We start from the raw sequence: 23,546 nt of genomic DNA on the forward strand, positions 1-23,546 counted from the left end.
TTCCCTCTTTCTTCCTCCTCTTCCCTGCTCGCCAGCCTGCCTGCCTTGCCCTGAGTGCTCCCCTCCGCACAGCCCTGAGCTTGCGCTCTCTCTCTCTCCCCCTGCTGGTCTCTACTCTCTCTCCTGCACTTACCTGTTCTCCCGGCAGATCTCAGCCCTGAGCCCCAGTGCCGCACCTCCGCCTGCTCTCAGAAGGTAACATCTCCATTTCTTACAGAACCAGAATGGGAGCCGGGGCCTGAGGTGGAGGAGCCATGGTCTCAGCAGCTGTGCGTTTACAAAGAAGAGCCGTCATGGGAGCTGATCGCAGGTGGGCTGGCGAGGTCCGGTCTCCACAGCCCTGGTCCTGGTGACAGGGGCGCCCAGGGGGCCCTGGCGACTGCTCTGTCACAATGTGAGCCCGCCAGCGCCAGGGACGGTCCCACAGAGGAGCACCGATGGGGCCATGTGGTGTCTGAGGAGGCTCTTGGCCGGAGGTGTGCTCTCCTGGCCCAGCCCAGCCTTCCCGCAGAAGGAGCCTCTCCGGACGGCTGCGTGGGGAGCGTGCAGTCCAGCAGAGCCAGGCGTCGGAGCCCGGGTGCCGGGAGCGGCCCGTTCACGTGTGGCGAGTGCGGCAAGGCCTTCCAGCGAAGCGCGGCCCTGGCACTGCACCGGCGGTGGCATGCGCGAGAGAAGGCCTACAAGTGCGGTGAGTGTGGCAAGGCCTTCACCTGGAGCACCAACCTCCTGGAGCACCGGCGTGTCCACACCGGCGAGAAGCCCTTCCTCTGCGGCCAGTGCGGCAAGGCCTTCAGCTGCCACTCGTCCCTTAACGTGCACCGGCGCGTCCACACGGGCGAGCGGCCCTATAAGTGCGGCGCCTGCGACAAGGCCTTCAGCTGCAGCTCGCTGCTCGGCATGCACCTGCGTGTCCACACCGGTGAGAGGCCCTACCGGTGCGGCGAGTGCGGCAAAGCCTTCAACCAGCGGACACACCTGACGCGGCACCGCCGGATCCACACCGGTGAGAAGCCCTACCGGTGCAGCGCGTGCGGCCGGGCCTTCGCCTGCCACTCGTCCCTGACGGTGCACGAGAAGCTCCACAGCGGGGACAAGCCCTTCCAGTGCGGCGACTGCCAGAAGGCCTTCAGCAGCCGCTCCCGCCTGACGCTGCATCAGCGTGCCCACACGGGCGAGAAGCCCTTCAAGTGCAGCCAGTGCAGCAAAGCCTTCAGCTGCCACTCGTACCTGGTGGTGCACCAGCGCGTCCACAGCGGCGAGAAGCCCTTCCGCTGCAACGAGTGCGGCAAGGCCTTCAGCTCCCACTCCTACCTGATTGTGCATCAACGCGTCCACACCGGCGAGAAGCCCTTCGACTGCAGCCGCTGCTGGAAGGCCTTCAGCTGCCACTCGTCGCTCATCGTGCACCAGCGCGTCCACACCGGGGAGAAACCCTATAAGTGCGGCCAGTGCGGCCGGGCCTTCAGCCAGAACCACTGTCTCATTAAACATCAAAAGACCCACTCCGCGGAGAAGCCCTTTAAGTGTCATGAGTGCGGCGAGGTGTTCGGCTGGAGCGGCCCCCTGGCAGAGCACCGCAGGCTGCACAGCAGGGAGAAGCCCTTTGCCGTCCAGTTCGACAAGCGCTTGCTGAGCACTTACTGCATGCCTGGCAGCCTACTGGGTACAGGGGGCTCCAGCGGGAGCAGCGTGGGCCCTGTTGATGCCCTAGGCGTGGCTGAGCTCCTGGGCGTGGTCCCACCCTTGGCTGGAAGGAGTTCTCCGTGGGCAGCAACCCCAGAAATTAACTCATGTGTGCGAGAGACACCCACCTGCCCACCCGGAAACACCCCTTAAGGCTGTCACCTCCTGGGAAGGGATCCACCGTAGGAGAGGAGAATTGAGCGCGTTTGAGGATGTACCGTCTTCCTGTTTCCGTTTTCCTGTTTTGTTTTTTTTTTCCGTCTTTTCTTTGATGGGTTTGGAAGTCACTGAGGGGGGACAGATCTTCCCTGCATGTGAAAAGGAGGTATGTCAGTTATGTGTCCTTGGACAGCCTCTTGGTGTGATTTCGATCTGGAATTTCCTTTGTAAACTCTTACGTTTAGAATGATAATTAAAAAAAAAAACTGCATTATGAAGAGTATTACTTCTAAGTGAATGTTATATTCCAGGAGAGGAGAATAAGCTCAGGTGGTAGCATTTGGGAGAAAGCAGATCTCCTGGACTCGCTCCACTCACATAGCTCTGCTGGAGGCATGTTGTCAGTCATGCTGTTAGCGCAGCTGTCTTGGAACCTGGCCCAGCATCCACAGAGCCGGGTCCTAACATGCCAGCCTCATGCCTGGCCACCTCGTCCATGCTGGAAGCTGGAAGGACACAGGGGTGTGCCTCCAGGGTGCAGTGTTGGCACACAGGTGTCTGGAAGCACACCTCCACCCCGGCTGGCAAGGCCACCTGCAGGGCCGCTCAGGTACCACGTAGCTCAGCCCTGTGAGAGGAGCTGGGCCTCGTGCTCCCCGGAGAAGGAAAAAGACGGTGTTCATCTGGGACTCATGTCATTTCTGCTCAGTTCTAAGCAGATATAAGCTGCCTTCTCAGTGATGATACTTCACATTTGTATAAAGTGCTAGAGTTTATGAAATGCTTTTTAGTATACTTTTTAAACTATGGAGGCAAAATAACCACATTACAGAAAATACGGAATTAAGGGGAAAATACCCATAATTCTTAATAAAATTGCATTTCGCACTTTGGTACGTTACCTTCTGCTTTTTGATATTGCATTTTTACATTAAACACGGTGTATACAGTCAACATTCTAACCTTTTTCCCCTGCTTACCTGCATAGCAGGACTTCTTTTTCCCACAGTGCCTCACTGTCTTTGGAGCTGTCATTCTGGATGGGGGCGAGATGTTCTATTAGCTGTTTTTTTGTTGGATGCAGAAGTTATTTCCAAGTTTTCACTGTTACAAGTCATTCTTCATGTAGCATCTTTTTGCATTATCCTTCTTTAGCGTTGTCTTAGAGTAGATTTCTAGAAGTGAGAGTTTTGAGATAAAGGAAATGAACAGCCTAAGGCATCGTTTTAGTATATTTTTGGTTGTGTGATAACAAAGTAATACCGTCTCAGTGTGAGGAGAACCGACAGTAGTTGTCAGGTGCGTCCAGGTCCCGGAGGCCGACGCTGCTCCGAGCTGGGTCCAGACGGGCTTGCTTCTGGGTGCCACGGCGATGATCCCAGGTGTCTGCCCCCATCGTTCCTCCAGCGTCCTTGGGGCCGGTCTCAGGCCCTTCCTCCATGACAAATAGGGAAAGTTCTATTGGACAACTGCATTGGCAAAAGATAGATAAAATCTCGGTTTGATTCATTTTCATACTCATTTTTCCTATTTTAAAAGAAATTCAAATGCAAACATCTTGGGGGGACCCCGGACACCACACCTGCTGTCTGCCTGGCGGGGCTGTTAACGCCCTCAGCTGAGAGCAGCACCTTGCTCTTTGATAACCAGTGAGGTTGAAATGGAATGTGTTCTTATTGTTGGTCTTTCTTGAAAACTGTTTGAAATACTCTTTGGCCCCCTTCCATTGAAGTCTCGATGTTCTTTTATTTACATATAAACTTTGTTTTCTGATCATAAACATAATACATGTATACTGAAGAAATTTGGGGGAAAAAATCAATTTTATAAGAATTAAAATGACCCTTAGAATCAGTTCACAGGCCATGACCTGGAGATGGATTTCTTTCTGTTTTTTTCCTCTGCATGTATACACGTCTTTTTTTTTTTTTTTTTACAAAAAAAGTGTAAAGGGCTTTATTATAGGCAAAATTATTTAAGTCAATAAATAAATTTTTAAGGAATTGTACATGTTCTGATTCATTCCACTGCCAATCACCTTAGCTTCTGCAGTATTAGAGTAGTAATCTTCAAAATAACCCTTTCAACAAAGAATTTTTGCTCAATCCATAGTTGTGAGAGTCAGTCCACAATTTTTTAAGTTGAGCTTCTTTGATCTTTAATGGAACATTGACACACTTCAAAAATTCCCCTCTGGGCTTCCCTGGTGGCACAGTGGTTAAGAATCCGCCTGCCAATGCGGGGGACACGGGTTTGAGCCCTGGTCTGGGAAGATCCCACATGCTGCAGAGCAACTAAACCCATGCGCCACAACTACTGAGCCTGCGCTCCAGAGCCCTTGAGCCACACTCCTGAAGTCTGGCACCTAGAGCCCGTGCTCTGCAACAAGAGAAGCCACCACAATGAGAAGCCCGCGCACTGCAATGAAGAGTAGCCCCTGCTCACTACAACTAGAGAAAGCCCGCGCACAGCAACAAAAACCCAATGCAGCCAAAAATAAATAAATAAAATTAATTTTAAAAGAATTCCCTCCTGTAGTCTTTGAGAACCAGTTTCCTCAAGCAATTTACTGTACAACCATGTTTAGGGTCAGGAGATGGATCTGCCTGGTTCTGAATTTTGGACACCCTCTAAACATGCATTAAGTTCAAATCATATTCACTCCTAAGCTATCATACCCTAGAACAGTTAGCATATGCCAATACGTAAGATAAAAAAAGTTTGACGGTTAGGTTTTTCACAGTTTATTAGCAACTCTATCTTGCAGTTCTCCACAGATCTAGTCCTGTGAGAAAGGAAACCACATAGTTACTCTGTGAGGCGTTTCCAACCATGTAAGTCTACAGAAAAAGCCCCATCGATATAGACCTCAACTACACACGCTTTTTCTTTTCTTTTTCTTTTTTTTTTTTTTTGGCTGCACTGCACAGCTTGCAGGATCTTCGTTCCCTCACCAGGGATTGAACCTGGGCCATGGCAGTGAAAGCACTGAATCCTAACCATTGGACCGCCCAGGAATTCCCAATCACTTTTTCTATTTGCCATTTTGATACATTAAGAATGTTACTTGTTCCTGGGCTTCCCTGGTGGCGCAGTGGTTGAGAGTCCTCCTGCCGATGCAGGGGACATGGGTTCGTGCCCTGGTCTGGGAGGATCCCACATGCCATGGAGCGGCTGGATCCGTGAGCCATGGCCGCTGAGCTTGCGGGTCCGGAGCCTGTGCTCCGCAACGGGAGAGGCCACAACAGTGAGAGACCCATGTACCGCAAAAAAAAAAAAAAAAAAAAAAGGATGTTACTTGTTCCTGGGCTTCCCTGGTGGCGCAGTAGTGAAGAATCCGCCTACAAATGCAGGGGCCACGGGTTTGAGCCCTGGTCCGGGAAGATCCCACATGCCGCGGAGCAACTAAGCCTGTGCACCACAACTACTGAGCCTGCGCTGTAGAGCCTGCAAGCCACAACTACTGAGCCCACGTGCCACAATTACTGAAGCCCACGTGCCTAGAGCCCGTGCTCCGCAAAAAGAGAAGCCGCGCAATGAGAAGCCTGGGAACCGCAACAGAGTAGCCCCCGCTCGCCCCAACTAGAGAAAGCCTGTGCACAGCAACAAAGACCCAATGCAGCCATAAATAAATAAATCGATAGATCTAAGGATGTTACTTGTTCCTGTTTTTTTTTTTGTTTTTTTTTTTTGCGATACGCGGGCCTCTCACTGTTGTGGCCTCCCCCGTTGCGGAGCACAGGCTCCGGACGGGCAGGCTCAGCGGCCATGGCTCGCGGGCCCAGCTGCTCCACGGCATGTGGGATCTTCCCGGACCGGGGCACGAACCTGTGTCCCCTGCATCGGCAGGTGGACTCTCAACCACTGCGCCACCAGGGAAGCCCACTTGTTCCTGTTTTTGACTGTTCTTCTCTTCATATGAATTGTCTAGTCCTATCTTTTGTCCACTATTCCATTCTTTTGTGTACACACATGCATGCAATATACACATATACATATATGCAGTACAAATATACATATCAATATATACACATGTATACATATAATACATACACGTATACATATATACACAATATATGCACATACATATCAATATATACACATATATGCTTATATACAATACACACATGCAATATGTACACACATATTTGGAATGTTCATTTTGTTACTGCATTTTTAGTGTACAGAGGTTTTTGAAGTCTGTGTAATCAGGTCTATCCAATTTTTCTTTATACTTTTACTTGGCTCTAAGAAAGCCCTTCCTTAAGTCCCTTTTTGGTTATATTATACATTTAACTCTTAAATCCATCCATCTGGGATGTAAAAATCCAAGGTCCCTGCATCGTTCTTGAACTACATTCCTTACTGGTCCATAGGCTTGTCTTTTCCATTATTGCTGCTCCATCATTCACTTTCATAGATGGTAGGACTGGGACCACATTTTAAGAAGGTCTAAAAAAAAATTTTTTTTTTGTGGCCTCTCCCATTGCGGAGCACAGGCTCCGGACGCGCAGGCTCAGCGGCCATGGCTCACGGGCCCAGCCACTCCGCGGCATGTGGGATCTTCCCAGACTGGGGCACTAACCCGTGTCCCCTGCATCGGCAGGCAGACTCTCAACCACTGCGCCGCCAGGGAAGCCTGAAATTTTTTTAATCTATTCTTCAGGTGACTCAGGAATCATTTTCTTGGAACTCAGCCTCTTCATGCCCCTGCATATCTCATTGGGATTTGGATTAGAATTGACCAGTTTGTGAAGAATTAACATAGTTCTATATGATATAAGGTCTTCACATCAGAGAATGTGGTAAATGATTGTCCATTTAAGTCTGCATCTAACCATCAGAAAAGGTTTATAGTTTTCTTCATATATGTTCATATATTTATTCTTAAATTCAGTCTAATTTTGTGGGGTTTGTAAATTGGCTCTGTGACCAAACCCACTAGAGAATGGACTTGAGGATATGGGGAGGGGGAAGGGTAAGCTGCGACAAGGTGAGAGAGAGTCATGGACATATATACACTAGCAAACGTAAGGTAGATAGCTAGTGGGAAGCAGCCACATAGCACCGAGAGATCAGCTTCGTGCTTTGTGATCGCCTGGAGGGTTGGGATAGGGAGGGTGTGTGGGAGGGAGACACAAGCGGGAGGAAATATGGGAACATATGTATATATATAACTGACTAATTTTGTTGTAAAGCAGAAACTAACACACCATTGTAAATAACTTATACTCCAATAAAGATATTTAAAAAAAAAAAAAAAAAATTGGCTCTGTGATAACATATATAGAACAACTCTTGACTGTGGGTACACTTTTGTCTATTTATTTTACACCAAGCAGCTTTACTGATCACTCCAGAAGGCCTCTAACAGTTTATTGGTTTATCCTGTTTTCTAGGTAAAGTCATTACTTGGAAATAAAAAGCTTGCCTCTCCTTTTCATATAGATAGCCTTTTATTTCATTTCTTCTTAAAACCCACATTGCCCAGCATTTTAGAGCAACACTGTGTTGGTGGCAGTGGTCACCTGTGGCAGACTTTGTTTGGGGTGAGGAGCAATACATGTCCACCTCAACGTTTTGGCCTCTAAAACCATCACAGCTGTGGTGGTCACAGTTCTGACCAACAAAGTCTGCTACAGATTTTGGGGAAGTCTGCTTTCCTGATAGGAGATACTGCTCCTTCCTCCTCCTCTCTTCTTCCTGGAACTTGGATGCAATGCCTGGAGGTGTGGTAGCTATTTTGCAACCATGAGATAATTGAGGACAAAGACCCACATAGTGGAATGGAAAATAAAAGGATCCTAGGCCTTGAATGGAATTTGAGCAGCCATTTCAGCCATTGACATTCAACTTCCTGAGTTCTTGTTATGGACTTTAGCTGCTTTTCTCACATTTGTCCTTCCCCACAATTGTATTCCTCACTGATACAGCATCTGGTTGTTTGATGCACAGCAAACCAAAATGCTGAGACGCCCAGGTCTGTAGCCAAACGAGGAGAACTAGCCTCAGATCTGTCTCCTCAAAGGCAAGGAGCTGGGGTACTTATGGGATGAAGAGTAAAGCAGCAGGGCAGTCTGAGTGGTGGGGAAAGGTGATTGGAAAAAGATCTTATGACTGTTGTTTTGTGCAGGTGTAACTAAGCTACAGGCCTCTGCATGTTCAAAAAGTCACTGAGGACTTCCCTGGTGGCACAGTGGTTGGGAGTCCACCTGCCAATGCAGGGGACACAGGTTCGATCCCTGGTCCAGGAAGATCCCACATGCCATGGAGCAGCTAAGCCCACTCGCCACAACTGCTGACCCTGTGCTCTAGAGCCTGCGTGCCACAACTGCTGAAGCCTGTGCACCTAGAGCCCATCCTCTGCAACAAGAGAAGCCACCACAATGAGAAGCATGCACAGCACAACGAAGAGTGGCCCCCGCTCGCCGCAACTAGAGAAAGCCTGCATGCAGCAACAAAGACCCAAAGCAGCCAAAAATAAATAAAATAAATAAATTTAAGAAAAAAGAACTAAAGATTGTACCTCACCAAGTATATAACGTGTTAGCATAGAAGTAAAATGCATTAAAAAAAAAACTTTTTTTAAAGAAAGAAAGAAATGTCATAAAAAAAAAAAAGTTGCCGAGCAGACACTCATGCAGGCCCCCTTGGAGGGTGGCTGGTCTTATCCAGTCATAACCATCTCAGCTCAAACTAGACACTGCTAACTCCAAGGTCCTTGAAAACAACTTGGGCAAACACCTTAATGTTTAGGCTCCAGGCCACCTGGAGGGCACACAGTCTTAAAATGGCCTTGATGAGTGATGGCAAGTGGAATAGATTTGACTGATTATACACAGGTTCAGCCCACTGCCCATTTTTGATTGTTTCTCAACCTTGAGGAAGATGGACAATGGCCACTCTGGCCACTTCCTGCTGATAAGGGGTGTAGACCTAACAGGGGCTTGAGGAATGACACTGTTAAGCACTCATTTGAGAATATTCTCTTGTCTGGTTTCAAGTTAACATTTGATCCCAGTAAACATATCACCCTCAGGCCAACTGTTAAGGCATTCATAGACCCAAAATTGGTCATTAAAACAAGACAGGGGAATTCTCTGGCATCCAGTGGTGAAGACTCTGTGCTTCCACTGCAGTGGGTGTGGGTCTGACCCCTGGTCAGGGAACTAAGATCCCGCATGACCCACGCTGTGGCCAAACAAAAAATTAACCACAAAGTGCACCCTAAGGGGGCACACAGAATGTCAGATACATTGTTAAAATTTAGGCTCTTACTGGGACTTCCTTGGTGGTGCAGTAGTTAAGAATCCACCTGCTGGTGCAGGGGACACAGGTTCAATCCTTGGTCCAGGACGATCCTACATGCTACAGAGCAACTAAGCCCGTGTGCCACCACTGAGCCTGCACTCTAGAGCCTGCAAGCCACAACTACTGAGCCCATGTACCTAGAGCCCATGCTCCGCAACAAGAGAATCTACCACAATGAGAAGCCCGCACACCACAACGAAGAGTAGTCCCCACTTGCCACAACTAGAGAAAGCCCGTGTGCAGCAAAGAAGACCCAACACAGCCAAAAATAAAAAATAATTAATTAATTAATTTTAAAAATTTAGGCTCTTACTTATAGCGATTTTAGGGAATTCCTGGTGATCCAGTGGTTAAGACTCCACGCTTTCACTGCTAAGAGCATGGGTTCAATCCTTGGTGGCTCAACTAAGACCCCACAAGCTGCACAGCATGGCCAAAGAAAAAAATTATACACACACACACACACACACATATATATATATACACACGGATATATATCTACACATACACACACACACACACACATATATATATACACATACACATATGGGTTTTATCTAGGACACTCAGGCAGGGATCAGTGTCTTACCTTTTTACATGTTGGAGCATCTGGATCTTTATTTGTTTGGCTGAAACACTTAGGAATTAAATATGGAAGGGACTTAAGCTGGGGAAATAAGAACCATTTCTACAATATCCTAATCAAGTATGACCTTGACGGGGGCCACACACACCAGGGCTATTTATTTTTATCTGAGGACACAAGGAGAGAACTGAATTTCAGCTTCGTCAAGGAAAGATGGGACAGGTGATGAGCCTAATCTGATATGTTATCTCTGAAGTCAAGGAAGTTAGGGATGGTTGAAAAATGAGTGACAGTCACAGTCAAGGGGTCAGCATGATCAAATACAGAAAGAAGTTTTGGATGACAAATTCAACAGCTAGAGAGATGACCTGTTTTTGCCAAAGTTTGAGAAATCTGAATCATTAAATTGTCTTTCCAAGCCTGGGAGGTTAGAAACAAAGAAAGCATCACAAGAGAAAAGAACAGTCATTCTGGCAACTAGCAAGATATTTAAATTGCCTTCTGGAAGAGGTAAAACTGTCACTGGTTGCAGATGACATGATACTATATATAGAAAACCCTAAGAACTCCACACAAAAACTAGAACTGATAAGTGAATTCAACAAAGTAGCAAGATTTCTTTATACTAACAATGAAATATCAGAAAAGGAATGTAAAAAAAGAAAAATACCTTTTAAAATCGCACCAAAAAAAACCCCTAGGAATAAACCTGACCAAGGAGGTGAAAGACTTATACACTGAGAACTATAAAACATTAATATAGGAAATTAAAGAGGATTCAAAGAAATGGAAAGATACTGCATGCTCTTGGATTGGAATAATTAATATTGTTAAAATGGCAATACTACCCAAAGCAAACTACAGATTTAACACGATCCCTATCAAATTACCCATGATATTTTTCACAAAACTAGAACAAATAATCCAAAAATTTATATGGAACCGTAAAAGGCCCAGAATTGCCAAAGCAATCCTAAGGGGGAAAAAAAAAAAAAAAAAAGCTACAGGAGGTATAACCCTCCCAGATGTCAGACAATACTACAAAGTTACAGTAATCAAAAGTGTGGTATTGGTACAAAAACAGACATACAGATCAATGGAACAGAATAGAGAGCCCAGAAATATACCCACACACCTATGGTCAACTAAACTTTGACAAAGGAGGCAAGAATATAAAATGGGAAAAAGTCTCTTCAGAAAGTTGTGCTGGGAAAGTTGGACAGCCACATGTAAATCAACAAAGTTAGAACACTCCCTTACACCATGCACAAAAATAAACTCAAAATGGCTCAAAGACTTAAACATAAGATGTGACACCATCAAAGTCCTAGAAGAGAACATAGGCAAAACATTCTCTGACACGAAATCATACCAGTGTTTTCTTAAGTCAGTCTCCCAAGGCAATAGAAATAAAAGCAAAAATAAACAAATGGGACCTAATCAAACTTACAAGCTTTTGCACAGCAAAGGAAACCATAAACAAAATGAAAAGACAACCTACAGAATGGTAGAAAATATTTGCAAATGGTGCAACCGACTAGGGCTTAATTTCCAAAATATACAAACAGCTCATGCAGCTCAATAACAAAAAAACAAACAACCCAATAGAAAAATGGGCAGAAGACCTAAATAGACATGTCTCCAAAGAATACATCCAGATGGCCAACAGGCACATGAAAAGATGCTCAACATCGCTAATTATTAGAGAAATGCAAATCAAAACTACACTGAGGTACCACCTCACATCGGTCAGAATGGCCATCATTAAAAAGTCTATAAATAACAAATGCTGGAGAGGGTGTGGAGAAAAGGGAACCTTCCTACACTGTTGGTGGGAATGTAAGTTGGTGCAGCCACTATGGAAAACAGTATGGAGGTGCCTCAAAAAACTAAAAATATATTTACCATATGATCCAGTAATCCCACTCCTGGGCATATATCTGGAGAAAATCATAATTTGAAAAGATACATGCACCCCAATGTTCATTGCAGCACTATTCACAATAGCCAAGACACAGAAACAACCTAAATGTCCATCAACAGATGAATGGATAAAGAGGATGTGGTATATTTATACAATGGAATATGATTCAGCCATAAAAAAGAATGAAATAATGCCATCTGCAGCAACGTGGATGCAACCAGAGATTATCCTACTAAGTGAAATCAGAAAGAGAAAGACAAATACCATATAATATCACTTATATGTAGAATCTAAAATATGGCACAAATGAACCAATCTACAAAACAGAAACAGACTCACAGACATAGAGAACAGACTTTTGGTTGCCAAGGGGGAGGGGGTTGGGAGAGGGATAGACTGGGAGCTTGTGATGAGCAGATGCAAACTATTACATATAGGATGGATAAATAACAAGGTCCTACTGTATAGCACAGGGAACTATATCCAAACTCCTGGGATAAACCATAATGGAAAAGAATATAAAAAAGAATATATATATGTGTATAACTGAGTCACTTTGCTGTACAGCAGAAATTAACACAACATTGTAAACCAATGATACTTCAATTTAAAAAAATTGCCTTCTAAAGAGTTTCACTTTACCAAAGTCAGCTCTGCATCAATCCCTATACCTTCATTTCTTGCTCACAGCATTTTTAAAAAAATAAATTTATTTATTTAATTTTTGGCTGCTTGGGTCTTCGTTGCTGCACGGGCTTTCTCTAGTTGTGGCGAGCGGGGACTACCCTTCATTGCGGTGCACAGGCTTCTCATTGTGGTGGTTTCTCCTGCTGCAGAGCATGGGCTCTAGGCTCACGGGGTTAAGTAGTTATGGCACACAGGCTCAGTAGTTGTGGCTCGCGGGCTCTAGAGCACAGGCTCAGTAGTTGTGGCGCATGGTCTTAGTTGCTCCGCAGCATGTGGGATATTCCTGGACCAGGGCTCGAACCCCTGTCCCCTGCATTGGCAGGCATATTCTTAACCACTGTGCCACCAGGGAAGCCCTACACAACTTCTTTTTGAGAACCAACTTAAGATGGCTAGGGAGTCATTTGCCAGCCCAGAGATGTCTGTGTCCCTTCAACTTCACCAAGGAAGGGGTCATGAGGACAACCACCCAAGGTCCAGTCCAGGAAGGATGGAGCTGGTCTTCAGGTGGTTATCCTTCCAAGACTTCAGTCTAAAGGGTCATGGTCTCCCCCTTTAAGAACTTCCTAGGGAATTCCCCAGTGGTCCAGTGGTTAGGACTCGGCACTTTCACTGCTGTGGGCCCGGGTTCCATACCTGGTCAGGGAACTAAGATCCTGCAAGCCACTTGGTGCAGCCAAAAAAATCCAAAAAAACAAAAACAACAAACAAAAAAAAACTTCCTAAAGGGGTTTTGCTACAACATAGAAGTTGGGGATCCAAGTGGGACCTAACCCGGTCATCACCAGGAGCTCCCGTGGTTGTTTCTTGGTGGGAACAGCAACACTGGAGAGAGCTTCCCTCCATCAAGGAGCAGCTTCTGTCCTTGGGAGTTCAAAACCTGAGTGTCTAACAGAGGGCTGACAACTCTGCTTTTTTCTTGGACACCTTACCGCCCCCTTCAACCAGGAAATTCCATCAAAACTGTATTCTGGTTTCGGGCGTCCTTTGTTGGACTGGCCATCAGAGTATCATCCACATCCTGGGGGCTCCCTCATTTAGGTGAGGGTCCCTCAAACCTGTGGTCAGGATTTCTCCCAATCTTGAGGGGAGATTGTTAAATCCCGGAGGAAGTGCTATCCAGCAGTATTTGTGTTTAACTCTTGTATCTTGTATTTGAAAGCAGACAACTCGGGATTCAAAACCCAGGTTATGCAAAAAAACAAAAAATCCTTCAAATCCAATAGGGTAAACCAACAAATCTCTGCACAAAGTAGTGAGCAGTGTTAGGATCTAGAGATGAGTATCTCCTACAATTTGATTCATTGCTCTGAAGTGGTGTACAAACTGATATCCACCTGTGCCTGGTTTCTGGACTGGTAAAGGTGGAGTCTTATAAGGTGACCAGCAGGGGTGTATTAAGTCATATTCCAGGAAGGCAGGGGTTGAATTCCACACTTTGCCGGCTCCTTTCATAGGAAGGGCTTTAAGTTTGGAATTTTTGCTCCGGGACAGAGCCTCCTGCCCACACACACCCCACACCTCCAGACTCACCTGCAGGATATCTTTCCCAGTGGCTGCAGGCTGTTCTCTTTGGGGGCTGAGAGAATGCTCTTGTGATGCTTCAATGTCCATTCGTCCAGGTGTAAAGATAACCCTGGTATTTAGTTTGTAAATCTCGTACAGAAAGGTATGCTCCATCTGAGAGTCTAGCAACTGGAGAAAAGGATTTTTGAAGGTTTCTCCTGACACCCCAGTTACTAACAGTCTCAGAAGAAAGTTTAGAAAACTGGGTATTTAAAACTGAGTAAGTGAGCTTCCCTGGTGGCGCAGTGGTTGAGAGTCCGCCTGCCGATGCAGGGGACGTGGGTTCGTGCCCTGGTCCGGGAAGATCCCGCATGCCGCGGAGCGGCTGGGCCCATGGGCCATGGCTGCTGGGCCTGTGCGTCCGGAGCCTGTGCTCCGCAACGGGAGAGGCCACAACAGTGAGAGGCCCACGTACCACAAAAAAAAAAAAAAAACTGAGTAAGTGGCCCCCGCGTCCATCACAAAGTCAAGTTGATTTCCAACCGTCATGGTCACCGGGGCTCTGTGTGGGACATAGTGATGGACTCAGTGGGATTTAAAGGGTTCCCCAGGGCCCCGTCACTCGTGGTCACCGTCATGCTTAGCTCAGGCAGCTGATGCACCACCTCTTTACCTTCTTCAAGAGTCTGATTTAGGGGCTTCCCTGGTGGCACAGTGGTTAAGAATCTGCCTGCCAATGCAGAGAACACGGGTTCTATCCCTGGTCGGGGAAGATCCCACATGCCATGGAGCAACTGAGCCCGTGCGCCACAACTACTGAGACAGTGCTCTAGGGCCCATGTGCTGCAAGTACTGAGCCCACGCGCCTAGAGCCCATGGTCCGCAACAAGAGAAGCCACTGCAATGAGAAGCCCGTGCACTGCAACAAAGAGTAGCCCCCATTGGCCGCAACTAGAGAAAAGCCCCCCGCGCAGCAACGAAGACCCAACACAGCCTAAAAAAAACAAAAAGGCTGATTTAGGGCGGGACTCTCTTTTAGGACGTGTTCCTGATCTTTGCAATATGCACATTGGCAGGATCCTGCTATCAGGTGTCCCCTTCAAGTGGAAGCTTAGGCCGCTTACCTCCTCGGTTTGGTCCGGATCTTCCCTGGGTTCAGTCAGCTGCCAGCAGAGTGGCCCGATTCATTCTTCGTTGTTCCCTTTTCTCCTGAACCTGGTCTCTGCCATTAAGAGCTTTGAAGGCAACTTAACAAGTTGAAAGGTAGGTGTTCCTAAAGTCCCCCGACTTTTCGAAGTTTCTTCTGTATGTCAGGGGCCGCTCTGGCCAATGAGAACCACACTGACCACCTTTGAATTCTTTGGGGCCTCAGGGTCTGCATCTGTATTGCCTGGAGGCTTTACAGACACTGCCTAGAAATTCTGAAGCCTCCTCATTTGATTTCTGTCTTACCGCCTCTGCTTTAGTAAGGCTTCCTTGTCTTAGCCCCTTCTTCACAATCCTGCAAGAATGCGATCTCCATAATGTTTGAGTTTCACCCATCCCCAGCACTCACATCCCAATTAGGATCTGCTGTTGGCAAAGCCACGCTCGCTGCAGGCTGCACGGGGCACCAGGGGTTCCTTCGTGAGGCTGATCTGCCTCCTCCCAGGCTCCACCCAGCATCTCTCGAAGGTTTTCTGAGGTGAGGAGGGTAGTTAATGAATTTCAAGCATCTGCCCAGGTCGGGCTGCAGGTTGCAAGGATCGATGAAAGATTTTCAGTTCTCTTTGGTCATCTCTCTTAAGTCGGCATATTGTTCTTCCAATTAAATAAATAAGTAGTTGGACTTCCCTGGCAGTCCAGTGGTTAAGACTCCAGGCTTCCAAAGCAAAGGGTGCAGGTTCCATCCTCATCGGGGTGCTAAGATCCCACATGCTGCGTGGCACAGCTGAAAAAATAAAATTAATTAATTAAAAAAAAAAAGCTGAAGTTGAAGGAGGGGCGTGGACCCAGATCCCTCCCATCCCACCGCTGTCCACTCTCGGCTTTCACACCCGCAGCGGGGACTCCCCTTAACCAATGCCCGGCCTGAGTTTAGGCAGCTCCCTGGCCAAGTCGAGTGCCCTGGAGGGTAGGAGATGGGGAGACCGAGACCATTCCTATTTCTCAATCCCCAGACCCGAAGGGTAGGGAGGGGGGAGCCTGAGGCTCAGGCGGTGGTAGGTAAAGAGCAGCAGCAAGTCATCCTCCTCATCAGAATCAAGCAAGAGGGGTTCCTTGGCCTCCTTTCCCGCTGAGTCACAACTTGACATCTTGGCACAGGCTTATTCTGTTTTTGTTTTTTTTTTGGCGTTACATGGGCCTCTCACTGTTGTGGCCTCTCCCATTGCGGAGCACAGGCTCCGGACGCGCAGGCTCAGGGGCCATGGCTCACGGGCGCAGCCACTCCGCGGCATGTGGGATCTTCCCGGACCGGGGCACGAACCCGTGTCCCCTGCATCGGCAGGTGGACTCTCAACCACTGCGCCACCAGGGAAGCCCGGCACAGGCTTATTCTGATACAGTAACATCAAAGACTGTACAGAAGCGATTTCATCCCATTTTTCTTCCCGTTTACAAAATAAATCAAGTCTCAAATTTGTATTGTAACTTAAGGATCCATTTTCAGACCATTTTGCTCCGGAGTCTAAAGGAAATGGTGGCCACACAGTGTTACCATCTTTTTCTTATGGATTTACACCTGAAAAATCACCCAATTTTGGAGAATGCAGCCTGAGGGCTGCAAGGGGGAATTGAATTAACACTTCCCATTTTGAAGGGGATTGTTTCCAGGTGGTCACAGCAGCAAAATCTCCCTATCGGTCCTTATTCAATCCCCAGTAGCCAACTCTTAACAATTAAGACAATCATAGACAAAACAAACCAGAACAAACAAGACCAAAACCCAGAGCCCCAGCCTCTAACCCTGGCCTGTGGTACCTCAGCAGCTGCAAACCTTGTGTCCTCTGTCAGCATCCCGCCAAGTGGGCCTCCAACCTGGGTGGATTGCCAGGCAATCTAGGCACAGGTGCGATTCTGTAATGAGGTTACTCACCCAAAAGTGTCTTCCAAACCCAAACCCCCAAACTCACTTTGCTGCAAAACAGAACTAAGAGAGGAAGTTTTCAGCACCTCTCCAGGGAAATCCGAGGACGGTCCTGGAACAGGCAGATCAGGCCGCTGCCCAGACCCGGCCACAGCCTCTCAGTACCAGCCTTGGACGAGCCACAGGCAAAAAGTCATCCGGACTTACCTCCTGACTGGCCGCTAAGTTAGTTCCCTGACCAGGCTCGTCTTGCCCGACATGCAGCAAGGAAAATGCTGAGCCGCCAAGGTTTGCAGCTCCATGAAGAGCACTAGCTGCAGAGCTGCCTCCCCGAACGCCAGGGGCTGGGGCACTTGTGGGTTAAAGGAGCAGGGCAGTCCGAGGCTTGGGGAAAGGTGATGGGGGAAAGGTCAGGCGCAGGCGCAGTGGAGGGTGGGTGGTCCCATCCAGGCTTAATCATATCAGCTCGAACTAGATGCAGCTGACTCCAGGCTCCTGGAAAACAACTTGGGCAAACACCTTATTTAGGCTCCGTGCCACCTGGAGGACATGTATGTCTTAAACCCACCTTGACCAGGGACGGCAGGTGGAACGAACTTGGCTGATTATTCATGGGCTCAGGTCTCCATCCTGACTTAAGGGGGAACAGAGCTAGTATTTTACTGTCGGGCGAAATGCCGACTCTTGGCCACAACAGATTTTTTTCCTGTTAATGAACTATCTTTGTAGGCCTAGTTTGCTAGGTCTTTGAAAAATCAGGGCTGGATGCAGAATTAAGCCACACCTCAGCATGTCCCAGAAATGACTGTATGGGTTTCTTTCCTGTGGCGGAGATACAGCTGGATTATGAGGACGTTTTCTATCATTCCATCATCTTTGTAACACTGGGATGAACCCCATTCGTCAACAGTGTGTTAACGTTTAGGATGGGTGGACTTGGGGTGCAGCCAGCAGGACTGCCCAGCAGTGAGCCTGAGACGTCACTCTGGTTTTCCCTGGAAATAACCACCCGTGATGGGGGCTTTGTCCTGCTCCAAAGTGGGAAGGGGCCCAACCTCAGTAGCTCGCAGTGGCTGCGTTCCTCCTGCGGGACTGGTCTCCTGCAAGCTCAAAAAAAAAAAGAAGAAGAAATGAAGACTGAAGTGGGGATGGGGGCTGGGACGGAACCCACAAGGACCCCCTAATATATGCACCAGATGCTACTGATTTCTAGGTGATGGGTTAGGACTGACTGTTCATGTTCTGAATTATTAAAACAACAGACACATTACTTTTGATATCAGTACAAAAAGCAATTTCCACTGTGAACGAGAAACTACAGGGTCCATAGTTCTTCCCGCGACACTGCTCTGGGGTGACACTGTTCTTTCCTATCCAATGTCATGATGACAGACATAGGAGGGGGTGGGGGGCACCAGCCAGGCCACCTCCACGGGCTCCTGGACATTTCGCCTGCAGGCAGGTTGTGGCAGAGCCTGAAGAGGACGGGAGGGCAGCAGGCCCACCCCAGCAGTGGAGGACACCTTCCCGAGTCCAGCAGTCACGGCGTCTGGGTGCTAGTCAGGGTCAGGGTCAGGGTCATGGTCAGGGCAACGCTCCGAGAGACCCAAGTTAGGGTTGGGGTTCAGGATGGGCTGGGAGTGGGGAATTGGGGCCAGGGTTCAGGTGATTAGGGGTGAGAAGCGGCCACCAGGTGTGTGCAGAGCCGGCAGGGGGACCCAGCCGATCCCCAAGTCCTGCAGCCCCCCTTGTTACTAGACTGAGGCCCGCGGATATGTAGCCCCATCTCATGTCTCCCAGAGGTTAAAGCAAATTCAGGTCCAGGATCATTTGGTCACAAAGGCCAACTAGTGCCCTTTTCAAAGGAAAAAAGCACTCAGGACAACGTCCAGGAGAGACCAGGCACTGGCTCCCAGGCGTCCCCCTCCCCCACGGAGCCCCACTTAATTTTCAGCAACTACATGTGACTGGGAGCAAAGGGCTGCCCACCAGGGAAGCCCCCCAGCCTCAGTTTTTACTGGGGGTCAGTTACATGGGCTGTAACACCCATGCCACTGACCTCCGTCTCTCAGACTCCAGGTCCCAAACCCACACCCCAGAGCAAAACACGTGTTCACAATAAATCACATTCTTAGGATAAACGTGTCTGACTGGTCCATGGCCCAAGGCCTCAGGCTCCTACTGACAGTATTGCCTGGAGCTTCCTGGAGGAGGGGCCCCGCAGCATGAGTACCTCCTCTGGGATATAGGACACACTGAAGGACCTATAGAGGATACAGGGTACCTCTGAGTTATATTGTGAGTGTACACACACACCCCTCTGCAAGGGAGAAAGAGAATCTGGAACACAGGCCTGAGATTAGGTTCGATCAGAATTTCAAAATTTAATACACAGTTAAGGATTTGGACCACGAAAAAGGCACTAAGTAGCTTTTGCCCCTGCTTATACTGGCTCTGGATTCACTTTAATTGGCCAGCATATCTCAGTGCCCTCAAACTGGGCCCCCCAAAGAATAATCTATTCCACGAGGTGCACCAGCCTCTCAGCAATGGCCACGCCCCATCCACCCTCACAGCATCGCATTCCTGGGCACGACCTCCGCCCTCCCCTCGCTCCGCCATCTGTGGCTTGGACAGTGGCCTGCTCTCACTCAGTGGCTACTTTAGGGGAGGGAGGCCAATTATTAAACAACCTGGCAGGGTTCAAGGGCTTTACACTGCGCTGAGCGCTCGTGGGGTGGGGGTGGGTGGGTCCAGTCAACCTTTATTTATGAAAACATGCATCCAGCCAGGTTTGGCCCCCAGGCTGTAGGTTGCCAATTCCCCCTCTGGATCGTGGTACAGAGTTGAGGTAGAGAAGGAAAAGTATGGCAGATGAAGTGGAATGGGGACCAGCCTCAAGGATGCCTGGGAAGAAGGGCTCTCGGCACACACATGTCATCATTTCTCAGAGGAGCACCTACAGATTCTGAGGCTGCACAGCATCCTTTGCCGAGGAACCACTACTCTTATCGAGGCCCTAGGTGACCTGGAATTATTGAGGAGCATCCCAAGACCTGGTCCTCTCATCCCACAGCACCAAACCCTCCCACCAAGGAAAGCCCCCAGTTCAGAATGTCCATGGCTGCCCCCACCTGGTCTTGGCACATTGTGACCTGGGCTTCCCCAGGGGTCAGAGCTCAGAAGGAAAAATGCACCTTACTCTTCCAGGGTCTGGCTCCCACTCCTCTGGGGCCGCCCATTATCAAGATAGAAGCCTTAATTGGAATAAAATTAAAACTTTGCAGGACTTCCCTGGTGGCACAGTGGTTGACTCTCCACTCCCAATGCAGGGGGCCCCGGTTCGATCCCTGGGCTGGGAACCAGGTCCCACATGCATGTCACAACTAAGACCCAGTGCAACCGGGTCACGTGCCACAAATGAGGAGCCCACGTACCGCAACTAAGACCCGGTGCAACCAAATAAATAAATATTAAAACAAAAGCAGGGACTTCCCTTATGGTGCAGTGGTTAAGAATCCACCTGCCAATGCAGGGGACACAGGTTTGAGCCCTGGTCAGGGAAGATCCCACATGCCATGGAACAACTAAGCCCGTGAGCCACAACTACTGAGCCCATGTGCCACAACTACTGAAGCCTGCACACCTAGAGCCTGTGCTCTGCAACAAGAGAAGCCACTGCAATGAGAAGTTCACGCACTGCAACGAAGAGTAGCCCCCACTCACCACAACTAGAGAAAGCCCGTGTGCGGCAATGAAGACCCAATGCAGCCAAAAATAAATAAATAAAATTTTAAAAAAGGAAAAACAAAAAACTTTGTCCCTTACTTCTGACCTTGCCAAATCAGATCCTGAAGACTTGCTGAGCCATTAAAATTGTTAATATGGCCCAAAATACGTTAAAACTGGGACTTGAACGAGGAGACCCATTACACAAGATGCATTAAGGGAAGGGGTGATTATCCCCCTCTTTCTCTAGCTATCAGTCCAAACTGGCCGGGTTTTCAACCCAGAAAGGACAAATGGCACCTCATGGTGAACTGCTGTGACCTTAACCAGTGGTCAGTTAAGGCCTGTCCCAGCACAGCTGAAGTGGCACCGGCAGGCAGTGCTCCAATGGTCAGAATTCTGTTGTTACCATTTGGCTAATATATTCTATACAGTCCTTATTCCAGCAACCTCCAGCCTCTACTCACAGTCACGTTTGTTTAATAGATATATATATATATACTAATTGTGATAAAATACAGGTAACATCAATCTTAACTGGGTTGTTTTTCTCTCTCTCTCTTTTTTTTTTTTTTTGGCCACGTGGCTTTGTTCCCCGACCAAGGATCAAACCGGGCCCGCTGCAGTGGAAGTGTGGGGCCATAACCACTGGACCACTAGGGAAGTCCCAATTTTAACTGTTTTTTTTTCTCTTATTTTTAATTTAAAAAAATTTTTTAAATTTTATTTATTTGGTTGCACCGGGTGTTCGTTACAGCAGTCGGACTCCTTAGTTGCGACCCTCGGCCTCCTTAGTTGTGGCATGTGAACTCTTAGCTGGCTGGCATGCATGGGGGATCCAGTTCCCCCACCAAGGATCGAACCTGGGCCCCCTGCATTGGGAACCCGGAGTCTTAACCACTGCGCCACTAGGGAAGTCCCTTAACTTTTTTTTTTTAAGTGTCCAATAATTCCGCACTTGACTGTCCCTGTGCCCGCGGAACGTGGAGGGCAGAGCCAGTGGATGCTTGGGCACAGAGCAGGGAGCGCTGGGCTGTGGTCCCAGCTGAGGTCCGGGCCTGTGCCCATGGATCAGGTCACCGCGATGTCTAGGGTGACATAACACCCACGTCACGCGATGCTATCACCGGCCTCTGGCTCCTCCCCTGGCCCTGTCTGCTTTACCGGACTATCTGGGCCTGGGACCCGCAACCCTGGGCAGCCCCGAGGACCGGAGACGGCAGGTGCTGCGAGGCCTCCCGCTAGATGGCGCCACCATCCCGCTCCGCCTCGCGGGAGCCCTTCCCCGAGTGGACGGCAGTCCGCGGGAGCTCCACCGCTCGGAAAGGAGCACAGCTACTCTGAAAGCCCCCTGCCCGGCCCCTCCCACCAACACACTGCCTCTGGAAATGCATGTCAGACCGTTAGGAAAAAGAAACTGGAAGCAGCGGAGACCTCCTGCAGGAGGTGAATGATGAATAAACTGTACATCCAGAGCACGGAAAAGCATTCGACGCAGAAAAAAACGGCCGTCAAGCCGTAAGCGCACGTGGAGGAAACTATTTTCTTTTATAAACTTATTTATTTACGGCTGCGTTGGGTCTTCGTTGCTGCACGTGGGCTTCCTCTAGTTGCAGAGAGCCGGGGCTGCTCTTCGTTGGGGGGCACGGGCTTCTCATTGCAGTGGCTTCTCTTGTTGCAGCGCACGGGCTCTAGGTGCGTGGGCTTCAGTAGTTGTGGCTCGTGGGCTCTAGAGCGTAGGCTCAGTAGTTGTGGCGCATGGGCTTAGTTGCTCTGCGGCATGTGGGATCTTCCTGGACCAGAGCTGGAACCCATGTACCCTGCATTGGCAGGCAGATTCTTAACCACTGTGCCACCAGGGAAGCCCACGTGGAGGAAACTTAATGTACATCTAAGTGAAGGAAGCCAGTCTGAAATGGCTGCATGCTGTGTGATTCTAACTCTATGACATTCTGGAAAAGGCAAAACTATGGAGATAATAAACTGATCAGTGGTTCCCAGGGCCTGGGGGAGAGGGAGGGATGAACAGGTGGAGAACAGAGGGTTTTTAGGGCAGTGAAACTACTCTGTATGATATTATAATGGTGGACACGTGTCATTGTACATTTTTCCAAACCCATAGGATGTACATCACCAGGAGTGACCCCTAATGTGAACCATGGGCTGTGGATGATGCTGAGGTGTCAGTGTAGGTCCATCGATTGTAACAAATGTCCCACTTGCGGGGGATGTTGATAGTGGGGGGACTGGGAGGCAGGGGGTATATGGGAACTCTGTACTTTTTTCTTAATTTTGCTGTGAACCTAAAACTTCTCTAAAAAATAAAGACTATTTTTTTAAAAAAGTAAATCAAGGGCTTCCCTGGTGTCGCAGCGGTTAAGAATCTGCCTGCCAATGCAGGGGACACGGGTTCAAGCCCTGGTCAGGGAAGTTCTCACATGCCGCAGAGCAACTAAGCCCGTGGGCTGCAATCACTGAAGCCTGCATGCCTAGAGTCCGTGCTCCGCAACAAGAGAAGCCACCGAAGTGAGAAGCCCATGCACCCCAATGAAGAGCAGCCCCCACTCACCGCAACCAGAGAAAAGCCCGTGCAGAGCAACGAAGACCCAAAGCAGCCAAAAATAAAATAAATAAATAAATTTTAAAAAAGTAAATCAAGGTGGGAAGGAAAAACTCTGAAAAACTGGTTAAGAAAATATGAAGTCTGTTATGGTTTAGTGAAAATCCCATTTACCTGCCTAGGTGCACGAGTGGTCTGGACCCCATCCGATATCTCCTCCACCCAGACTCCCTCTCATGCTCCCATTTGCCCTCCTCCTTGTCCTCTGCAGGGGCCCCAACCTCTGCAGACACCCTCACCTGTCTTTGGACTCTCACTCTCTGCTCCAGACCTT

At 48.6% G+C, this 23,546-nt stretch overlaps 1 protein-coding gene and 1 pseudogene across 5 annotated transcripts in view; one reads left to right on the forward strand and one right to left on the reverse strand.

Moving 5' to 3' along the window:
• ZNF74 (zinc finger protein 74) overlaps positions 1-3,850 on the forward strand; it is a 32,600-nt gene extending 28,750 nt beyond the window's left edge. For all 5 annotated transcript variants that reach the window (XM_032603370.1, XM_032603367.1, XM_032603366.1 and 2 more), the window contains one exon: positions 218-3,850. In XM_032603370.1, the coding sequence (XP_032459261.1) occupies positions 218-1,836 (1,619 nt within the window). In that variant the 3' untranslated portion in view covers positions 1,837-3,850. The remainder of the gene's footprint in view (positions 1-217) is intronic.
• A 746-nt stretch (positions 3,851-4,596) lies between these two features.
• On the reverse strand, positions 4,597-4,716 carry LOC116739419 (annotated as a pseudogene).
• Between the last annotated feature and the right edge of the window lie 18,830 nt (positions 4,717-23,546).

This window comes from Phocoena sinus, chromosome 14, assembly GCF_008692025.1.
Source record: "Phocoena sinus isolate mPhoSin1 chromosome 14, mPhoSin1.pri, whole genome shotgun sequence".
In the NCBI taxonomy this organism is placed as follows: domain Eukaryota; kingdom Metazoa; phylum Chordata; class Mammalia; order Artiodactyla; family Phocoenidae; genus Phocoena; species Phocoena sinus.